Source organism: Ascaphus truei, chromosome 1 (genome assembly GCF_040206685.1).
Source record: "Ascaphus truei isolate aAscTru1 chromosome 1, aAscTru1.hap1, whole genome shotgun sequence".
Taxonomy (NCBI): Eukaryota; Metazoa; Chordata; class Amphibia; order Anura; family Ascaphidae; genus Ascaphus; species Ascaphus truei.
Window position 1 is genome coordinate 202,024,592 of NC_134483.1, and position 18,059 is coordinate 202,042,650.

The 18,059-nt window shown below is 39.2% G+C and overlaps 1 protein-coding gene across 4 annotated transcripts in view; it reads right to left on the bottom strand.

The window, feature by feature from the left end:
- Positions 1 to 717: 717 nt before the first annotated feature.
- The window catches only part of SLC12A2 (solute carrier family 12 member 2), a 111,252-nt gene continuing 93,910 nt past the window's right edge, over positions 718 to 18,059 (bottom strand). For 3 of the 4 annotated variants that reach the window (XM_075600261.1, XM_075600270.1, XM_075600251.1), the window contains 8 exons: positions 13,742 to 13,882; positions 11,629 to 11,676; positions 9,298 to 9,420; positions 7,776 to 7,887; positions 5,233 to 5,319; positions 3,441 to 3,576; positions 2,361 to 2,428; positions 718 to 1,539 (listed from right to left, as the gene is read on the bottom strand). In XM_075600261.1, coding sequence (XP_075456376.1) covers positions 1,404 to 1,539; positions 2,361 to 2,428; positions 3,441 to 3,576; positions 5,233 to 5,319; positions 7,776 to 7,887; positions 9,298 to 9,420; positions 11,629 to 11,676; positions 13,742 to 13,882 — 851 coding nt within the window. In that variant the 3' untranslated portion in view covers positions 718 to 1,403. The remainder of the gene's footprint in view (positions 1,540 to 2,360; positions 2,429 to 3,440; positions 3,577 to 5,232; positions 5,320 to 7,775; positions 7,888 to 9,297; positions 9,421 to 11,628; positions 11,677 to 13,741; positions 13,883 to 18,059) is intronic. The other variant, XM_075600279.1, reaches the window with a different exon arrangement.

Below are 18,059 nucleotides of genomic sequence, written 5' to 3' on the forward strand. Positions count from 1 at the left end.
CAATTAAGTATATTAGGATGATGATTAGAAAATTAATTTACACGAAGGAACACCGTGAACAGTGCAAGTACAATTAGGACTTGTGTGCAACGGTTCACTGTTTCACTAGAAGGTTCACATGCCTTTAAACACAGCCACATTTCACTGAAAAGCAGCTAAAACAAAAAAAAACGAACAACATCGTTCATTATCAACTTAATTTACCACCTATGTCTATATGGGTGACTAAACCTGAGTCATTTTATGGTAGAAGTATCTGCTACTTTACAATTCTATTCCTCCCATTCACCAGCTTTCGACAGCTGGTCCCTACAACCATTTAATCAACACCACTAGAGAAATTATTATTTTTGGATTAGCATTTGATGGCCAGGCAGGACGCAACCTGCGTTTATTAATATAATCATATAGATTACAAAATAATTTGAGAATATTCTGACCATTTTTTTAATATATACTGTATATATGAATGACCTCTGAATATTGGGTCAAGAAGTATCTTTTTAGAATTTCTTGTGTATAAGATTAAATAAATTACATAATTAAAATTCAAACCCCATCTAATATTTTGTGTTGTGTGATTGAAAGAAGATAGTGCTTTATTAACATCTCATGGCAATTGCATAAGTAAGATTTTGTTCATATTAAACGCTACAGTGCGGTGTGGAATATCATGCATTTGGGTAAAAAATAAATAAAAAAATAGAGGGCTTTCCAGTTTAGTATTTTTTACCGTTTGCATTAAAAAAAAAACAGTTTTTACTGTTCAAATACACCAAATTGATTAATTGTTTTTTTTTTATTATTATTGAAAGAACCAACTTGTTCATTGTTCAACCCTGTGTATTATCTAACAAACAAAACAAAACATTTAGGACACAAGTGTGAATCGTTTGATGGAAGACAGAAAAGCAGCATAAGTTTTATCATCAGGGTGGAAGTGACTAGAAACTAAAGGGTTTGATCTAAAGTCCTAGTTGAAGGCAGATTGAACATTCTATACAAGTTTATAAAAAAAGGAGTATGGATGAAATTTGGTTAATTTCAAAAAGGCACCTCAAGGCTAAAGGCTTTTACAAATCTAGAATCCTTTCACTGGTCAAAATAAAAACAAACACACTTTTATTGCTGCTGTTCAAGTAGCAGAAAAATGAATTTCCATGTATTTGAGTCCCATACATAGGAATCTCCCTTATGAAGCCAAGATCCACCTGTTATGTAACAGAAGCAGTAAGACTGCAGATTTCCCAACTGGAGAAATATAACTTTCCTTTGTGTGCTTTCAAGTCTGTGGAATAATTAAAGAAAAAAAGTTCTGCCACTCTGGGATGCAGATAATTTGACGAGACTTGCATTCCAGCCACAGAAGTAGCGTTTCCTCGGGGCTGTGTGGCTTGGGGTGCTTAGGAGTAGAACGTAAGGACACTCTGATGATTCCCGCGGACGAGGAGGATGGGTGGCAGGTCTTTAGAGAGCGCCTCTGTCCAAGCCATGTAAAGAGCACTGGACACTGCACCCTTTCTTGCAACTGGGAGGCTCCTACAATTAAAAAACAGGTAACAAGTGAAATGTTTTGGAGAAACAGAGATAAATAGTTAAAAAAATAAATAAATAATAATAATGTGTGGAAGTGGGACAATTATAAGGATGGTAATTTCCCTACCTTAAAGCAGCATTTGTGGAGGCCCTTTTTTTTTTTTTTTTCTTAATACATGCAGAATTTAGTACCTTTAATGAAATATAATTACCCAAGGCTGCGGTCACAGTCAGCACTGTGGCACGTGGGGGCGGGGGGGTAGGAGGTGGGGATGTCCGGTGCGTGCACAGCACTAACCGCGATCTGCGGTCTTCAGGGAGATTGCAACGGGAGGGGCGTTGTGGGGGCGTGGCCATGACCTCACGCGGCTGGTTCACCCTCATTGGGTGAACCACCGGCGGGGGTGTGGCCATGCCTCACTTGCAAGTTCTAAACTCAATTTCATTGAGTTTAAAAAACTTGCCAGTACGGCACGCCTGCACCTTCAGCGGGAAGGTGCGTACTGGGCCCAGCTGCGGAGTTTGTTGGTGACTTGCAAATAAAATACAACAGTAGAAACCTATGAATGGGAGTAAAGGCGTGCTAAAGCTCAGCACCCTCTTGTGGATCTGGGCCAATGTTTCTAATTTGTTTGCCTCTAGACACCGGCAGATTTCATCAACGTTTGGATATAACGTGCGATCTCCGTCGTATTTCCTTCGCAACCGTGAACAGCTTTCTTTCTACATAGCAGTTTGTAGCAGAGATGATTAGAGCTGCGACTGCACAGCGGTCTCCAAATGACCTACAGTGTAGCTTGTGGAACATATTGATTTAAACTTACATGACAATGACATTAGCTGTGCTGGAGTGCTCTTTCAACAACTCGTTTAATCGGATCTGGCGGTGTGTCTAATTCAAAGCAGAAAAAAAGAAGGCAAGTCATTTTGAAAGAGACCGTATTGTTCTGTCCCATATAGCTGCACAAAATCACAATCAATTCTTTCACTACATTTTCGTGTCACTCAGTCGGAGTACATGAACCTATTATAATGTTATAAAATGCAGGTCAATTAAACCAGTATAACAAAAATTAGACCCGTGAAAGCCTTTCAATTCTTATCCTTAGGTTTCCCTACCATAATTATCCATGGTAAAAGCAGCCATCCCACCGGCTCTCTTTTTTTGTCCAATTTAAGGATACGAACCACGGGGGTCACCTGGAGCTGAACCGACCTTTTTTTTCTTTAGTGTCAAGAACCGCCCTGTTTTCCAGAATACTCACTGGTGTTAAAGCTCCCTCCAGGGGAAAAAAATGACCACCAAATCTCTAGGGTTAATAGGAATATGCAATGTCATTTGTTGCCGCTTCCTATTGAAAGGCCATTTACATATTCGTAAAGTAACAACACTAATTACACCAGTAAGTATCTAGTGAACAGGTGGGTGAGGGGGGTGGGGGTTGGGGGATTTTGAAACTGTAACTGGGTTCAGCCCAGGACTTGAACCAAGGGTTCTCCAGTGTAAAGATAAAGGTAAACTCAGTAGCATTGCTGCTTTTATCTAAAACGTTTGCAAATTACTGTCGGACTTTGCAACACATATTGGAGCTAAAAATATGCGGCAGCAGTCATTCATGAAATAGTGTCTATATATTACTTTTTACATCTGTATGCAGACAAATAGAAAACTACTACTGGATCATTTCACAGTGAAGCAAAGTAAATGTGCCTAAAGGAAAAAGGGGAGCCCTTGCATTTTACAAGATGTTCGGAGAGTAAATCGAACTTCAAATACACCCCACATGTTAAAATGAAGCACACTGTGGCTATCTTGTTTCCACTAAATAAACAGGTAAAAGAGTGTTTCACGTAAAGGTGAAACAGGTGGGATTGGAACAAACGGATCCAAGTGAGCGACATACCTTTGCTTTATAAAGTTCTATCTCGTTATCGGTGATTCTCCAGGGTTCTTCTTCTTTCATTTTGTCTGCTACATCTTGTTCTTTCTCATCCTCACGAAGTCTGAAGGGCTCAATCATCTCGTCAAAAGCTGCAACACTGAAAGATAAAGAATCAGAAATAAATTAATTTAAAAAAATCTATTGCATATGGCCTCATACTCTGCTGCAGCCAGTGCTTATGCAGCATTGCTCAAAAATACTGGTTGGTTTTTAATTTGATTTTTTTTAAACAAAAAAACATTGATTTATTTTCATTCCTCATTTGTCTCCTGAAAATACATAAAGCAAAAGGCAAGGAAAAAAACTTAGAAAGACCAGTACAAGATCAGTGTGACCTTGTTAAATTACTTTCCGTCACAATCTCTGGCTAAAAGGTGATTAAGATCTGAGGTCAGGACTACTTATGCCCATACTGTTACACAAAATGTGAAATGTGTCTTTATGGCCCATTTTTTTATTTTATTATTACCTTACATGTCAGCCTCCTGTAATAGATTGTGTAGAAAGATTTAGCAGACATAAATATGTAAAGGCAAAACTCATTTAGTTTTGTCAGAATCCATGGAAATCATTTAATTTCCAAACAGATTTGTACTACACAATTACATATCCTCTACTGTTAAGAGTTTTAAATGATTGCTTATTATTATCACACTTGGCAAGTTCTCCACATGCTTTACCTTTGAAGTTATTTTGTAATAAGCTTGTTTATATTGAACGCTACCACGATTAATGTTTAATTATGTTTAGTTGCTAAAATAAATTACAGTTAATTTATGTAAAAGCTCTTTTGAATAGTTTTAACAATACTGTTCAGTATTCAGAAGTGTAAAGACTACCTACGTTACCTCTTGAGAACCTGCTGTAGTAATTAAATACAATTAAGGCATCCTTGACGAAGCAGTGGGACAGGACAAAAAATATATATATATATATATATATATATATATATATATATATATATACTTTGTCTGTGGGATTATGGATTATGTACTTCCCGTGCACGTGTCAGAGAAAAGTTAATATAAAGTGTAAATGATGTGTCATAATATATCCAGTAACAAAATTCACCTAAGCACAGCTATTCAATATTTAAATACACAAACATGTACAAACCATGCAGCTCCCTCTGACACAAAGAGGGTTAACATATTGAAAGACAAACACACACACAGAACTGCAGCTATAAATAATTCTAATGGTGTTGCAAAACAGATGTTTACCCCAACTACCATATTTAATGGTAGCATGATACTGCAAGACATGTAATAACTTCTGGAGTTTGATTTTTAGGCAAAGTAAAAAAAAAATGTGGAATTACAACCGACTAAAACAGAAGTCATCATCAAGAGCTGCATTCAAAAATTCAATCATGCTTTATCATGCTGCACATTCCTGTTTTGGGTTTTGAGCACGTAACAACTTGCAGAAAGTGGGCACAATTTAAGAGCCACCACACCCATTTAATAAGAATGTGCATTGTACGCGTGGGTGAGCAGAATGATTTCTCCCCATGAAAAAGGTGTTAACCACAATTTCCATTAGACACCAGTGACCTTTTAGAGCATCATTTCAACACATGGACAATAACACAGACAATGAGAAAACATTAACCTGAGAAAGAAAACGGTAAAAAAAATTAAAACAATTATTTATATATATATATATATATATATATATATATATATATAGAAAATTATGTAACTTCTACTGCACACAGTCTGTGCCGCTCTTTATATTTAAAAACACTTACTTTTCTTTCTTTGGCTTTGTGTTGATATCACCAAGAACCACAATATCCGAGAAGTCTATTCGGAATTTGCTGAGCAATGTCGCCATCCTGCAAAGATAATGTCAAATCTTAAACATTCTAGACTTTCAAACACTGTTGTTGTCTTAGGCTAAGGCCCCGCTGCACGCGTCCGCACAGCTGCCTTGCTTGCCGGCGGCGCGTGCAATTCACCGCACCGCGATCCCGGAGCAGGGGCAGCCTGCGAAACGGTCACCAGAAGAGGGGGGGTGAGGGGCGGCGTTATGCACGGCTGCACAGACAGGGCAGCCGCCTCCCTCCCCATAGCCGCCTCCCTTCCCTCCTCATTGGCTGACTGCTGCACCACATGACGCGTCAGCGCTTCTGATCACCAGAAGCTTGCAGCATCGGCGGCTGACGTGTCACAGCACGCAGTAAGCCATGTCTGAACGAACCAGCGGGGACCTTCAGACTGGAGGAAAGGAGCTGGTGACCCGCTGCCGCGTAGCCGGACGCAGCAGGACCAAAGCCTTAAGCACTTCCACGGCCTTGGGATATTGTAGGAGCTGTCCACAAGGCAACTTTCTGCCCAACAAGTATTCCTGTACTCCAGGCTAAGTCAATGACAAAGCGCTTGCTTTTGGTCCGTTGTCAGCACTGCTGGTCGTCCAAGTATGATCAGCTTTCTGTGCCTCACGTACACATCTATTAGACTAGGCTTTTTTGCCAGGTATTAATTGCACCTGCGTTGTTCTATTTACTTGCACGGCCTGGATCCTGCCAGCTCTATATAAAATGTTTCTATTGGAACGCCGTCTAATTATTAACAGGGTGATATAATTGTAAAATATGATTACATACTGCGTGAACAAGATGAAATTAAACCCCGGAAACCACTACTTCAGATAATAGAATATTTATCTCTTTCTGTGTCACTTGCACAAATGGATATTCTTCCATCCTCCTACTAAACAGTTAGAGCATATGTAAAAATCAACATTTCTCTACACTGACCTAATCCTTGCTAGTAATCATGTTCGTGCACATGTTATATACTTCATAATATGCAATACCACTTTAAAACAAATGTAATGAGCATAGTGAAATCTATATCACGGTCAGGTGCAAGCTTCGACTCCTGGTCTGCGGAGCTGTTGGCGAGTTACTACAGTGGTAACATAAGGGGGAAAAAGAAAACTAGCCTGAGCCGTTCTAGAAGCCAACGCAGAAAGTGCGTTTATTTTTTATAGCTCGAGTGCACAATTTTACTGTAAGCCAATCCACCAATCAAAATAATCTGCTTTTCAGATCACACGCACCATTACCTTCTGGCCTCAGCAAATTTGCTTAATCTGTGCTACCAGCTATGAGAAAGAGGCAACTTAAAGCAAGATGGACCTGGCATCTCTTTGAATGTAGAAATGATGGCTTACTTAAACCTAGTTACAAAAATGTGCCAATCTGTTAAAAATAATTTGACAGCTAAAGAAAATATTAAATTTCATGGTACAAATACTTCAGAGGCTCAGGCTTAATTGGATAACCTTTTAAGTCCTATTTTTATGTATTCTTCCACAAGGTGATCATTTGGTAATAAGTGTTTAAGCTGGTATGGAGCCATGTCTTAATAAACAGTAGTACAATTCCCACACTTCCCAAACGTTAATTCCAACGTGATGGTTCATACCCACATAAATACTGGCAGATAAGGACAAACTGTCTTACTTAGTCTGCTGTTTTTCCTAAGCTGCTGTGAAGTTTTAGATCGCATCCGATACCAGGCTTTTCTCCGTATATTAAGGCTATACTTGTGTTTATTCAGAAATATATTTTAATGCTTTACTGTATATGCTACCACTAAAAACAACTGTTGAATGCATTGACTATTCCTTCACAAAAGAAGAATGTCAGTCGCTTATGTATTCTTTAAGCCTACTATCTGTCACTTTCAAAGCATGACCTATTCTCCTAGCACTTACTTCTGGAAAAACAAAAATACAGAATAGAATTATTGAATATATTCAATGTATTTGAAAGTTTCTAAAATATCCCCCTTGTCCAGACTGTGCAACCTGCAGACCGTTAGTCCCTCCCGATACGTTTTATTATGCATACCATGCACCATTTTAGTAGCTCTACTTTGTGCCGCATTTTTATTTAGGTAATTCTGTAGATATAAGGCCATATAGAGTAAGCAGGCTTTTCCGTCACTGGAAGACACCTTACAGCTCATTCAGGTCAAGGGGCTCAAAGGTGACTGCTAGCATTGGAAGATGTCGTGTGGCAGGAGACTGTTTAGCAAATAGAGGCCATACAGTTGAATACTGTGCTCGGTGTAAGGTATTAATAGCAATCTAGGCGGTGGTATTATCACACGGCTTAATGCAGCAAATACGTTTTTTCTTACAAAGCCCAGCATTCTTTGGGCTTTTTCTGGACAGTATGCCATGAGCTAGGAATGGTGAATGCTTCAGGATTATGTATGAACCATGCAATTCGGAAAGCAGCCAACCCCCCCCCCCCCCCCCCAAAAAAAAAAAACTTACGCTCTCCTGTCGTGGTCGATCCTGTTGATTTTGCCACCAATAAACACTCTGATCTTGCAATCTTTCCATTTCTTCTTAGTTGTTAGCAGATATGGGATCAACAATGTCAGACCTGTATGATAAATAGTAATAAACAAACTTAACCGATCAATCTTGAAAAGGAGTTAAAAAGAAAAATCGAGCACATGCAAATAAGTAGCCACAGGTGGTATTAGGAAGCCCAGTTACTCTTGGCTGTCAATCATATTTTCAGATAATCTTAAAATGAATGAAGTTACTCCTCTGCTAATCACATTAAAGTAGAAACTTAAATCTACACGGTGTCAAAATGAACATATTTGATGCTTACAACACCAGTCCCTTGAGTAGGAAGATTTCAGCTCCATTCGATTGGAAGATTCAGCTGAAATATTGCTGTGCAAGGAGAAGATGGCTTCACAGCATGTTGAATAATAAGGACCAAAGTGTGCAGCATCTACAATCGTAGCTAACTCGAGCAGTGAAGGTGCAGCAAAAATACAGTTTTAATGGCTACAATATTTGAAAAAAAATATACTCTAAAGCGCCCCCCTGTGGGGGGTGCAGCAGTTATTGAGGTCACGCGCTCTCCCTCCAGGCATTTAAATTAAATGCCGGGGGACCGCACGAGGCCTCTATAATACACATCACTTCCAGCGACGGATCGTTATGGTAACCCGGCGCCAAATGATGCCACGGGGTCATGTCACCATGGTCACATTACCCCACGCATCATTTGACGCCAGGGCCGTGCAGGCGGGGCGGGGTGTGCAAGGCGCCGAGGAGAGCAGGCAGGGGTGCGCACGGGGAAAAGTTTGCGCACCCCTTCTCTAAAGCAGGCTGCCGATGGGTAATAGGACACCAACACTTACTGTATAGGCCCAGCACTGATAACTTTGTAAGTTCACATCACAGTTCACTTTGACATCAACATAAACCTTCCAAGTGCCACAGGGGGGCAGCATCTAACTGACCCTTGTGGTACTCGGATAATTCATATGAAATTGAAAAACAACTCCAGTTTTTAATACAGGATTGAATAGAGGGTCTCCAGAGCTAAACCCCATTCATTTCAGCTCCAGGGACCCCCTGCTTCCGGAGGTACTTACCTCCGTAGGGGGTGCCGGTAGTCACTCCAAGGTTCACATTATGACTGCTTTTCAAAGCTCCCGGGCCCTGCGGGCCAATGGAAAGACTCAACGTCCTCTAATGCGGCTTCGGGGGCTTTAAACTGCAGAAGATACCAGCACCCCCTTCGGAGGCAAGTATATATGGAAGCAAGGGGTCCCCCCACAGCTGAAATTAATGGGGTTCAACTCCGGAGACCCCCTGTATTAAAAAATGTAGGGGTAAAACCCCGCTTGGATTGCTCATTTGGGATGAATGATTGCAGCTTTGTTTGTTCAGGAGTAGAGAAGTATGAACGGGTCACGTTCTAGTTCCGAAATTGAACTTAGCCTAGTAGTTGCTTTAAGAGTGTCAGATACACTTTCAACTGTCTTACCTCCATCATCAAAGAGCCACCATACATCAACAGTGCTTTTGCCCTGCTTCTTCTGGAACTGTAAACTAGCATCGAGCAGTCTTTGGTCTGCAGTGTTTAGAGGAACTCTTTGACCTTTGGAATCTGCAGGTCCAAAAAATTACAGGAAAAAAATGTTTTTAAATCAGAAGTCTGTTTATCAGATAATAAAGAGATAGAAGCAGAAAAAAACATTAATTTATTTAGTATGAATTTAAATGTATTAATCATAACCTTTTTCTTGTCTTTTGTTCCGTAACTCAAAAGTTGCTTAAAGCAGCTTCCCAGATAACGTGTGTAATCAAATCTTTTATTTGTCAACACAACAGAATATAAGTGGCGTGTGCGCAGGAATCAAAAAAGGTAATAGACAATATACATTCCCAGAACACAGGTTCTGAGGAATGGACACAGCACACGGTATTCGTTTGGAGCATAAAGTGTATTAAATGAAGTCCAGGACAAAAAAAATTGTTTTGGTTCACAGACAAACCTTCATCAGGGATTGTAATATGCTGTATGCATCCCTCACAAGCTGTGTTCAGGGTGACAGTATGTGTATGTATATGGCAAGGTACACATATGCAATTTGTTAACATTTCAAGTTTGACCAGAGATGCTGGTAAGCATTTCAAACGTGAAAAGTCAACAAAAAGGGTATGCTTTTTCTACAGAGCACAGACTAACTCCCAGGACAGAGAGAGAGAGAGAGAGACAGACAGACAGACAGACAGACACACACACACACACACACACACACACAGAGAGAGACACAGACAGAGAGACACAGACAAATATATTAGTGTTCCAGATTAGATTACAACAGTTTAACAGATTTACGAGCTAAGAAGGAAGAACTCTTATTTCTCGTTTAATTAACATGAACCTACTGCAGTGTATCTGCTACTTGTTGATATAATTAAGTGACATCAATTTAGTTATCAGTTGACGGTCTACATTGTGCTTCTTATATAGTGTTAATCTACAGAACAGACCTACTGTTATGCCAATTTTGAGCATGAAAAACAAAAGGGGTCCCCTTTTTCCTGAACACTGTGCATGTGCACGTGCACACCTATATATTTATATATACACAAACACAAATGTGTGTGCAAATAATCACACTTAGTTCATTACTGGTTGTTGGACTAAGGGCTAAATATATATGTATGCACATGAATAAATGGCAAGAAACATAATTAGGTCAAGGTGCCCTTGCCAACTCTGACTTGTTAAAACAATTAAACACTTTCTTATAATCTCAACCCAGCAGAAGAGATTAGTAAAAACTATGCAAGAGTCTGTCAACACTAGATAACAATATAAGTGCTTACATTTTTCTCAGTTCATATTTGTTTTATAGTATATATGCTTCAGAACCCAAAGAAACGCTACTTTAGTTGTAGACAGGTGGTCAGCATTTCAGGAAGAAAATCCAGCCCTTGACCAATTGTGGGCACTCCCTGTCCATAACTTGTACAGTATAATATCTGGTGTGCATTAAAGTAATAAAATAGATTTAAAAACACACAAAATGTACTTTCATTTCTAATCTTAGCACTAGCAATTATTGAGTGACATATGAACCCTTTTGCAGCCACAAACAGTAGCAATGCATCGATGACCTCCCAGGAAACAAACGGATTTTAAAATAAAAGGTCGGGTGGGGGGGGGGGGGGGGGGTCAGAGAGAGCAGACCTTACATCTGTATACATGTACTGTATATGTAAAATTACTGAGCATTTTTAATTTGTCATTGTTTTTCTTCCATCTCCACACACACGACTAGACCTCCAACTTTTAGATTTATGAGGTATACTTCAGTTCAGTAGAGACAAAAATGTTTCTCATGTTCAAGTTCCAACAAGTTTTGCAAGTGAGGCACATGGATTTAACAATGTCAGCATTTAGTGTGCATGATATGGATAACTCTTACTGAAGCCCACAAGAAACCAGAAAGCTGGTTTTAACTAGGTTTTATGAAATACTAAAATCACAGAGCACTGAACTTGTACTGTATCTAATGTTTGGTATTCAAGCACAGTAGATCTGGAGATGAGTGATTTCACACATTTAAGAGTCTCTGGACATGCTATTGTTATATTTCCTCTCTCTTACAATCTATCTTGAACTCATTTATCTTCTATAACGAAATGTGTTTGCCAGTGAAGGAAAACAAAAACACATTTGTGAGCAAACAAGCTCATAAAAGGCGACACGAAGGTGAAAAAGAATGAAAGACAAAAAAAAAAAAGAAAAGAAAAAAAAAAAAAAAAAAAAGAGGATGTAAATAAAACGAGGGGGAATGCCTGCCTTTTTTCAACAGTGGTTGTGTTGGAGTCTTGCCATCGTCTTCCTCATCTGGATTATGTTTAAAATAAATAAATGAAAAAATAATGTTAATGATGTTTAGTTATGTTAACAAACAATAAAAACATCAATAGAGAACACTTGTAAATAAGGCCTTGGAACGAAAGTGGTATGATGAGGATAGAATTGAAAAGGACTTGAAGGTGCCACTTCCTGCAAATGAGCATCACAATGGCCATAGAACTGGTTGTGTTGCGTAGTAGATCTAATGGATAGTGTTAGAATCTGAAACGTACTGTACTTTACAATAAAGAGACTATGTACATGCTGGCAACAGATGGTGGCTACAGTGACTATGTACAATCAGTTTACAATGTTTACATAGAGGAACAAGGATGTTAGTAAGTGTGAAATCTACAGGGGCCACTTTCAGGGCAATCAATTACAACTACCTGACAACACTACAGTGGACTTTTGTTCTCCTGGGTACAAGCCATTTCAGCCGAGTAATGGCCATGGTTTCATGGGAGATAAGAACATATTAGCTTATTTTAGGAAGTAAAAAAACATTATTAATTTAAAGGCAATGCATTAAAAGTGATCTACCGAAGCCTTGCAAAGGCAGGGTCAGTGGAAATTCATGTGTAAAAATAAAGTAATCTGTGCTTGGTGGCAATATTTGGAGGTGGGATGAGAACTGATGAAGGATAGGTAGAGAGTGGTATAATGGAAGGGCTACAGTAGGTTTGCAAGGTTCCATGTTAATCCCACTGTTCTTTAACATGTTTATTAATGACTTGGAGGCGGACAAAATATAGCTGCTGATCACACAAAACTGTGCAGGATTGCAAAATCAGGACAGGATGCAGTTTCTTTGCAAAAAGACTTGGATGCTTTAGAACCGTGGGTAGCAAAATAGCATGCAACTTAGTACATTATTATTATTTTTTTTAGATAAGGATTCATTCTAGATAGTAGGCTCGGGAAGATTGCTCAGATTGGAAGTGTCAGGCAGCAGCTGCAAGTGTCACCAGAATATTACCATACATTAAACAGGATGTACATAGGAGGGAGCAGAAAGCCACAGCGAGTCTGCACTTTTGACATGGATTATAGTTGTGTGACAAAATTAAAAAATAAATAAAACCACATCTCTAAAAAAAAAACGCAAAGACAGAAACAAACTAAAATGATTCTTTCTGGCTTCAGTAAATGGCAAAGGTAAGTCACCATCTTTTTTGTTTGCCTTTCTTGGGACCAATACAATTATAGTATCTAATTTCATAAATTAAAGTACAGTGGACATGGGTTTTTTTTCACTGTCAACTGTGTCACTATTTTACACACCGCATTACTTCCAATTGTGAGGGCAATCCCGTCAGCATATAAACTACAGTATTCATTGAAACATCCTGCATGTTAGTGCAATGTTTAGATGTATGTATCTGTATACAATGTCTAAATGTCACACTTATCTGTACAAATCTGCAAAACAAATAAGCAACACAAACCAATATATACTAACTGCACTACCTAATTTAACATGTTTAAACAGCCGTTTGTGAAATAAAACCCTTAGAGCTCCAGCCCAGTTTTTATGTAAATCAGTAATTTAGTGAGATGTCATCAGGTAAAGACATTTTAAAACGTTTGTTTTACAATGTACATTTTGAAAAACTTTCAGACATTTTGGACTGAAACAGCCCAATAAAATATAACCAGGTAATATGCCATTGATATCTGCTCCAGGAAAGTTTATAATAAAAAAAGTGGGCACGTTTGAAATGTTTCTACTGTACATGACTTTCACTCAAGTATCCAAATGATATCCACATATGATCCTAAATAAATTAGAGGGACATAAATGCAAACTAAACATGTTGAGTAAGTAAGCAAGATTGGAGCGTTAGATTAGTTTCTCAAATACTTGTTTTGTTGAGAGCTTTTGTTAATTTCTTTTGTTTACTGTACTAAACTCCTTCAATGGTATTATCACTGCTGTTGATGATCACCAGTTCCATTGTTGTACTTCCTGCTGTAGTTACATGCCCACAAAATGTTGTTCAACTGTTGGCAATGGAAGCATTAGGCATTTTTCTGCTGTATGTCAAGTTACCTTTTCGCATCACAGGACTGCTGTCGCTAGCTGCTGAAGAGAAAAGCTTTGAAGACTCTGCTTCAGCCTTTTTGCTATAGCCAACATTGACTACAACATCTTTATTGCCAGGGGATTTCTCTTGAGACAATAGCAACTCCTCTGTTTGGAAAACAACAATAAAAAGTACTTTTAGACACTACGATAGAAACAAGCAGAAAATCGATCAATGATGCATTAGATGTAGTATGATTTTTTTATTGCATGCTTTCGTCCGAATAAAGATACTTATGAAAAGTTATATCTGAATACAGACATGGAACATAATGAAGATTTTTTTGGAAATACACACTGTACTGAGACAAAACCGGACCTTTGCCAACAACTTTACAAAATGATAAGCGATAAAGAAGCCTAACTTGTACTCTTCTAGCCTAGCTGCTTTTCTAGTTCCCACCCCTTTCATCATTCCATGAAATGCATAAATTTCTGTAATGAGATTGACGGCAAACGTAAAAGAGTAAAGATTTTAGGGGGGGGAAAGAAATAATTTTGTATGTAGAAGCGACAGTCTTGCCTCAATGTTAAAGCAGCTCTCATTTACAAAAACAGGCAATAGAATACTGCTGCTATTACAATAAAATACTACCCCATACAGCACTGCAAATACAAAGCACTCTTGAATCCAACCCGTTGAGTCAATAATGTTGCAGCATCATAATGTCACTACGATCCCATGCAGATGCACCTACAGATTAAATAACATTTGATCCTTTCTTCTTCTTTTTTGTTTTAAAGTCTGTTTGTTAGTTGCAGGAAACATTTTGCTATTGCAAATTGCCAAGCAGACCACAAATTCGAGACTTGAAAAATAACCACCATGAGATTCCCTTTCGCCTGGGCCATAATTTAATTCTGATAACCAATTTACAAAATCCTTTTAATGTCTGCGTTAAAAAGGTCCCAACAATAAAATGCACACGGACATTTACAGAAAATGTAAGTATTGATCTGCAATATTGGGTCACAACCTATATAAAAAAATAATCTAATTATTGTTGCTTAAAGCTGCTGGAGTTGCAATAAGTAGAAACTAATGCGGCTCATCTAATTTTAGCATTTGCTTTTTAGCTGGAAAAAATAAAAAAGGGGGAAGAAAAAGACCTTTATTTTTGAAAAGCAAATACCACATTACAAAGTGGCAAATATGCCATACGACTCATTGGCCCATTTTTACTAAACGATGCATTTCCTGAAGACCCCTGGCGCTGTCTTGTGGCACAGCGCTGCTTTGTAAATAGGACCCTACATGCTTTCAACATTAAAAATAAATACACACTGTTAAATGGTCTTGTAAGGAACACAATAGATCTACTTCCATGAAAGCAGAGCTTCCTGTGGTTGTACATTTCATCTAAAAATAAGTGAATGATGCAGCTGCTGGTAGATACAAATCCCTCAAGAGAATTATTTCTGTAGTATGAAAGGGACATTACCAAAGAAACCACAAAACTATTAGGCTATTACAAGAAATTCATAAAACAATATACTTGGCCCCAAAGTTCACTTAAAGCAACAGTTATATATATATATTAAAAAAAAAACACTTTTTAAAGGCTGGCGTGCCAGAGACAGAATACAAAGTCACAGAAAAAAAATGGTTAAAGGTTAAAACATGTTTTATATTCAGTATATATTTGTAAAGTATGAGATATATAGATCAGAAATCCGCTGACAGGGAAGGTGGGTTAGAGCCGGGACAACGGTCGCAGGCCCAGCCGGCTGGTGCTGTAAATTGAGCCTGGAAGGCAACAGATTCCCAGCAGCCAGGCGCGGATGTTGGGCCCGACATCAGGTCTGAGTGCAACATCCAGCGAAAGGCAGGCCCCTAATTATCTCAGCTCTCCCCTCAGTGGTGGGCCCCTCCCCCCTTGCTGCAGCAGCCCAGGCTCCCGAGTAGCCTTCCTCTAGCGGGAGGTTCCCCCACCCAAAAGGTAAGGTGTGTTTGGTGGGTGGGTCCTTATATGTTTGGAGTGTGGGGGGGAGACATGTGCATTGGGGGGGTATTTTGCGTATAGGGGAAAGGGGGGTTGTGTGTATTGGGGGTTATAATGTTTATTGGGGAAGGGAGGATGGTTATGTGTATTGGAGGAGGGTTAGAGCCTGGGGGGAGAAGTGGGGGCATCGAGGAGCGTTTGATGGGGGTCTGAGAGATGGAGGTGGCAGAGGATGAGAGCGAGGGAGTGACGTAACTACCGCCCGAGCACATTTCGGGCCCCAGCAAAGGTGAAGGGGCGGGGGGGGGGGGGGGGGGGAAAGAGGGGGCGGTGATAGGAGCCAGGACCCTCACTCTGGGCTTTATGAACACTCCCAAATAGGTTACAGAGGCCTTGTTCTCGTCCCCGCAGAAATGAAACAGATTGCCAAGGGAGAGACACGTGACGTTGCCCAGGGGCCCCTTACGGCGTAGTTACGCCACTGGACGGAGGTGAGAGAAGTGGGTGCGAGAAAGAGGGGGGCTCTTGCAAGGACGCCGAGATAGAAATCGATATCTTAGATCTATCCATACACGTGTATGTATGTATACGTGCGCACGCAGGTAGACAGGCGTATGTGTAGGTAGGCGGATGTGCGCATGTATGCGTGTGCGTCGCACTGCGCAACACAACGTGCCAGCAGACGCCATTTCAAAATTAAACGGCCGCTAAAAAAGGGGCAGTGCTACTGCACTATTGCACCCGCTGGCGCGTCAGCAAGTGCAATAACGTCTGCTACATCTGTACCTGGGTTATTTTACAATAGCTTAGAAAGTGATTACAATATGCAAGAGAAAATAATGGAGAGAAAATAATGGAGAGAAACTGAAAACAAAACAAATACAAAAAAATTTAAACGAAAAAAAAAAAAACATTCTTATTTGTTATAGGTTTTTAATGAAAGCATTGTAAAATGTTTTTTTTTTAACGTGTTAAGATTGTAACATTATTTATACATAACAAACTATATATAAAACCTAGAAAGGTGCTTGCTTCTTTATATGAAAATATATATATATATATACAGTGGTCGACAAATCACCAAAAAATCTACTCGCCACCTAGTACCACACGTGTGCTGCTTGGGCCAATAGGAGCTCGCCACAATGTTAAATCCACTCGCCTGGGGCGTAAAAATTTATAGGTTTGTCGAACACTGTATATATATGTCCGGTCAGTGATATTGTTAGTATTCTATATACCAACGCTGGGGGATATGTTCTTTTTATATTATATTATAAAGGTTGAAAACACCCAATAAGAAACACTGTTCTAGTTCCTTTTTTACCCTAAGATACAACATAGGATTCTTTACTATTTGTGTCACAAACATTTGGAAACAAGATTAGATGAACTTAGGATGTTTATGGGACTCTTACCGGAAAAATAACACAAGTTTGTTTGGTTCTGCTGTTTCTGTTTAGTGTATGCTTGATGTCACAAGCAGATTAAGAGTTTTGTAGAGTTAAAAGAAGCTTGAAAAACCAAGAAAAACATACGGCTCTAAAAGATCAACTTTATTTATTTTCTGGGTGCTTTGCTGTTAATAGGCTGTCAAAAGGTGGACAGTCTGATGGGGCTCCCCAAGAGCTGCTCCCCTCTGCACAGGACCAGCGTGCTAAGGGTTAACATTTGCTTGTACTTTTTGGAACGTCAACTCCACCCACTGGAATGTTAATGAGCCAAGAGGACACAAAGAACTTTTTGTTCACAGCTGCATTGAAAATCAACCACCCCAGTGTACATCTGCGTTGCCCCAAAAGCGGACAGCCTTTGGCGCAGCCAAAGTGTGTGAGCCATTTGCTGATGTTAAAGCTGCTCTATTTCAATCTGAAACTCACCAGCCCTTTATCCCTTGTACCCAATTTTCCAACTATGTCCATGAAATGTCTGTGAATTTACTGTATAACCCTGTTCTTTTAATGTAACCATGTATTTTTATAACACTGTCCCCAGGACATACTAGAAAACGAGAGGTAACTCAATGTATTATGTCCTGGTAAAACCTTTTTATAAATAAATACAATACATATTGGTACTCTGGATATACGGAAGCTCGCACACAGCAGGTTTACTGGCAAATAGAAGGTGACATAAATAAGAGGCAAATTCCATTTCTATTAACTAGCGTTTTTGAATTTCAATGAATTGTCAGTCAACAAATAATTACAGTATTACCTGTGATTCATAAAGATGAAAAGTATAAATCTTCACTAAAGCTCAGGTCTTGTTCATTTTAATCACTTAAAAAACACGGATGACTCCAAAAATTGATACAGATTAAAGGTGCAGTTCCCGCTACT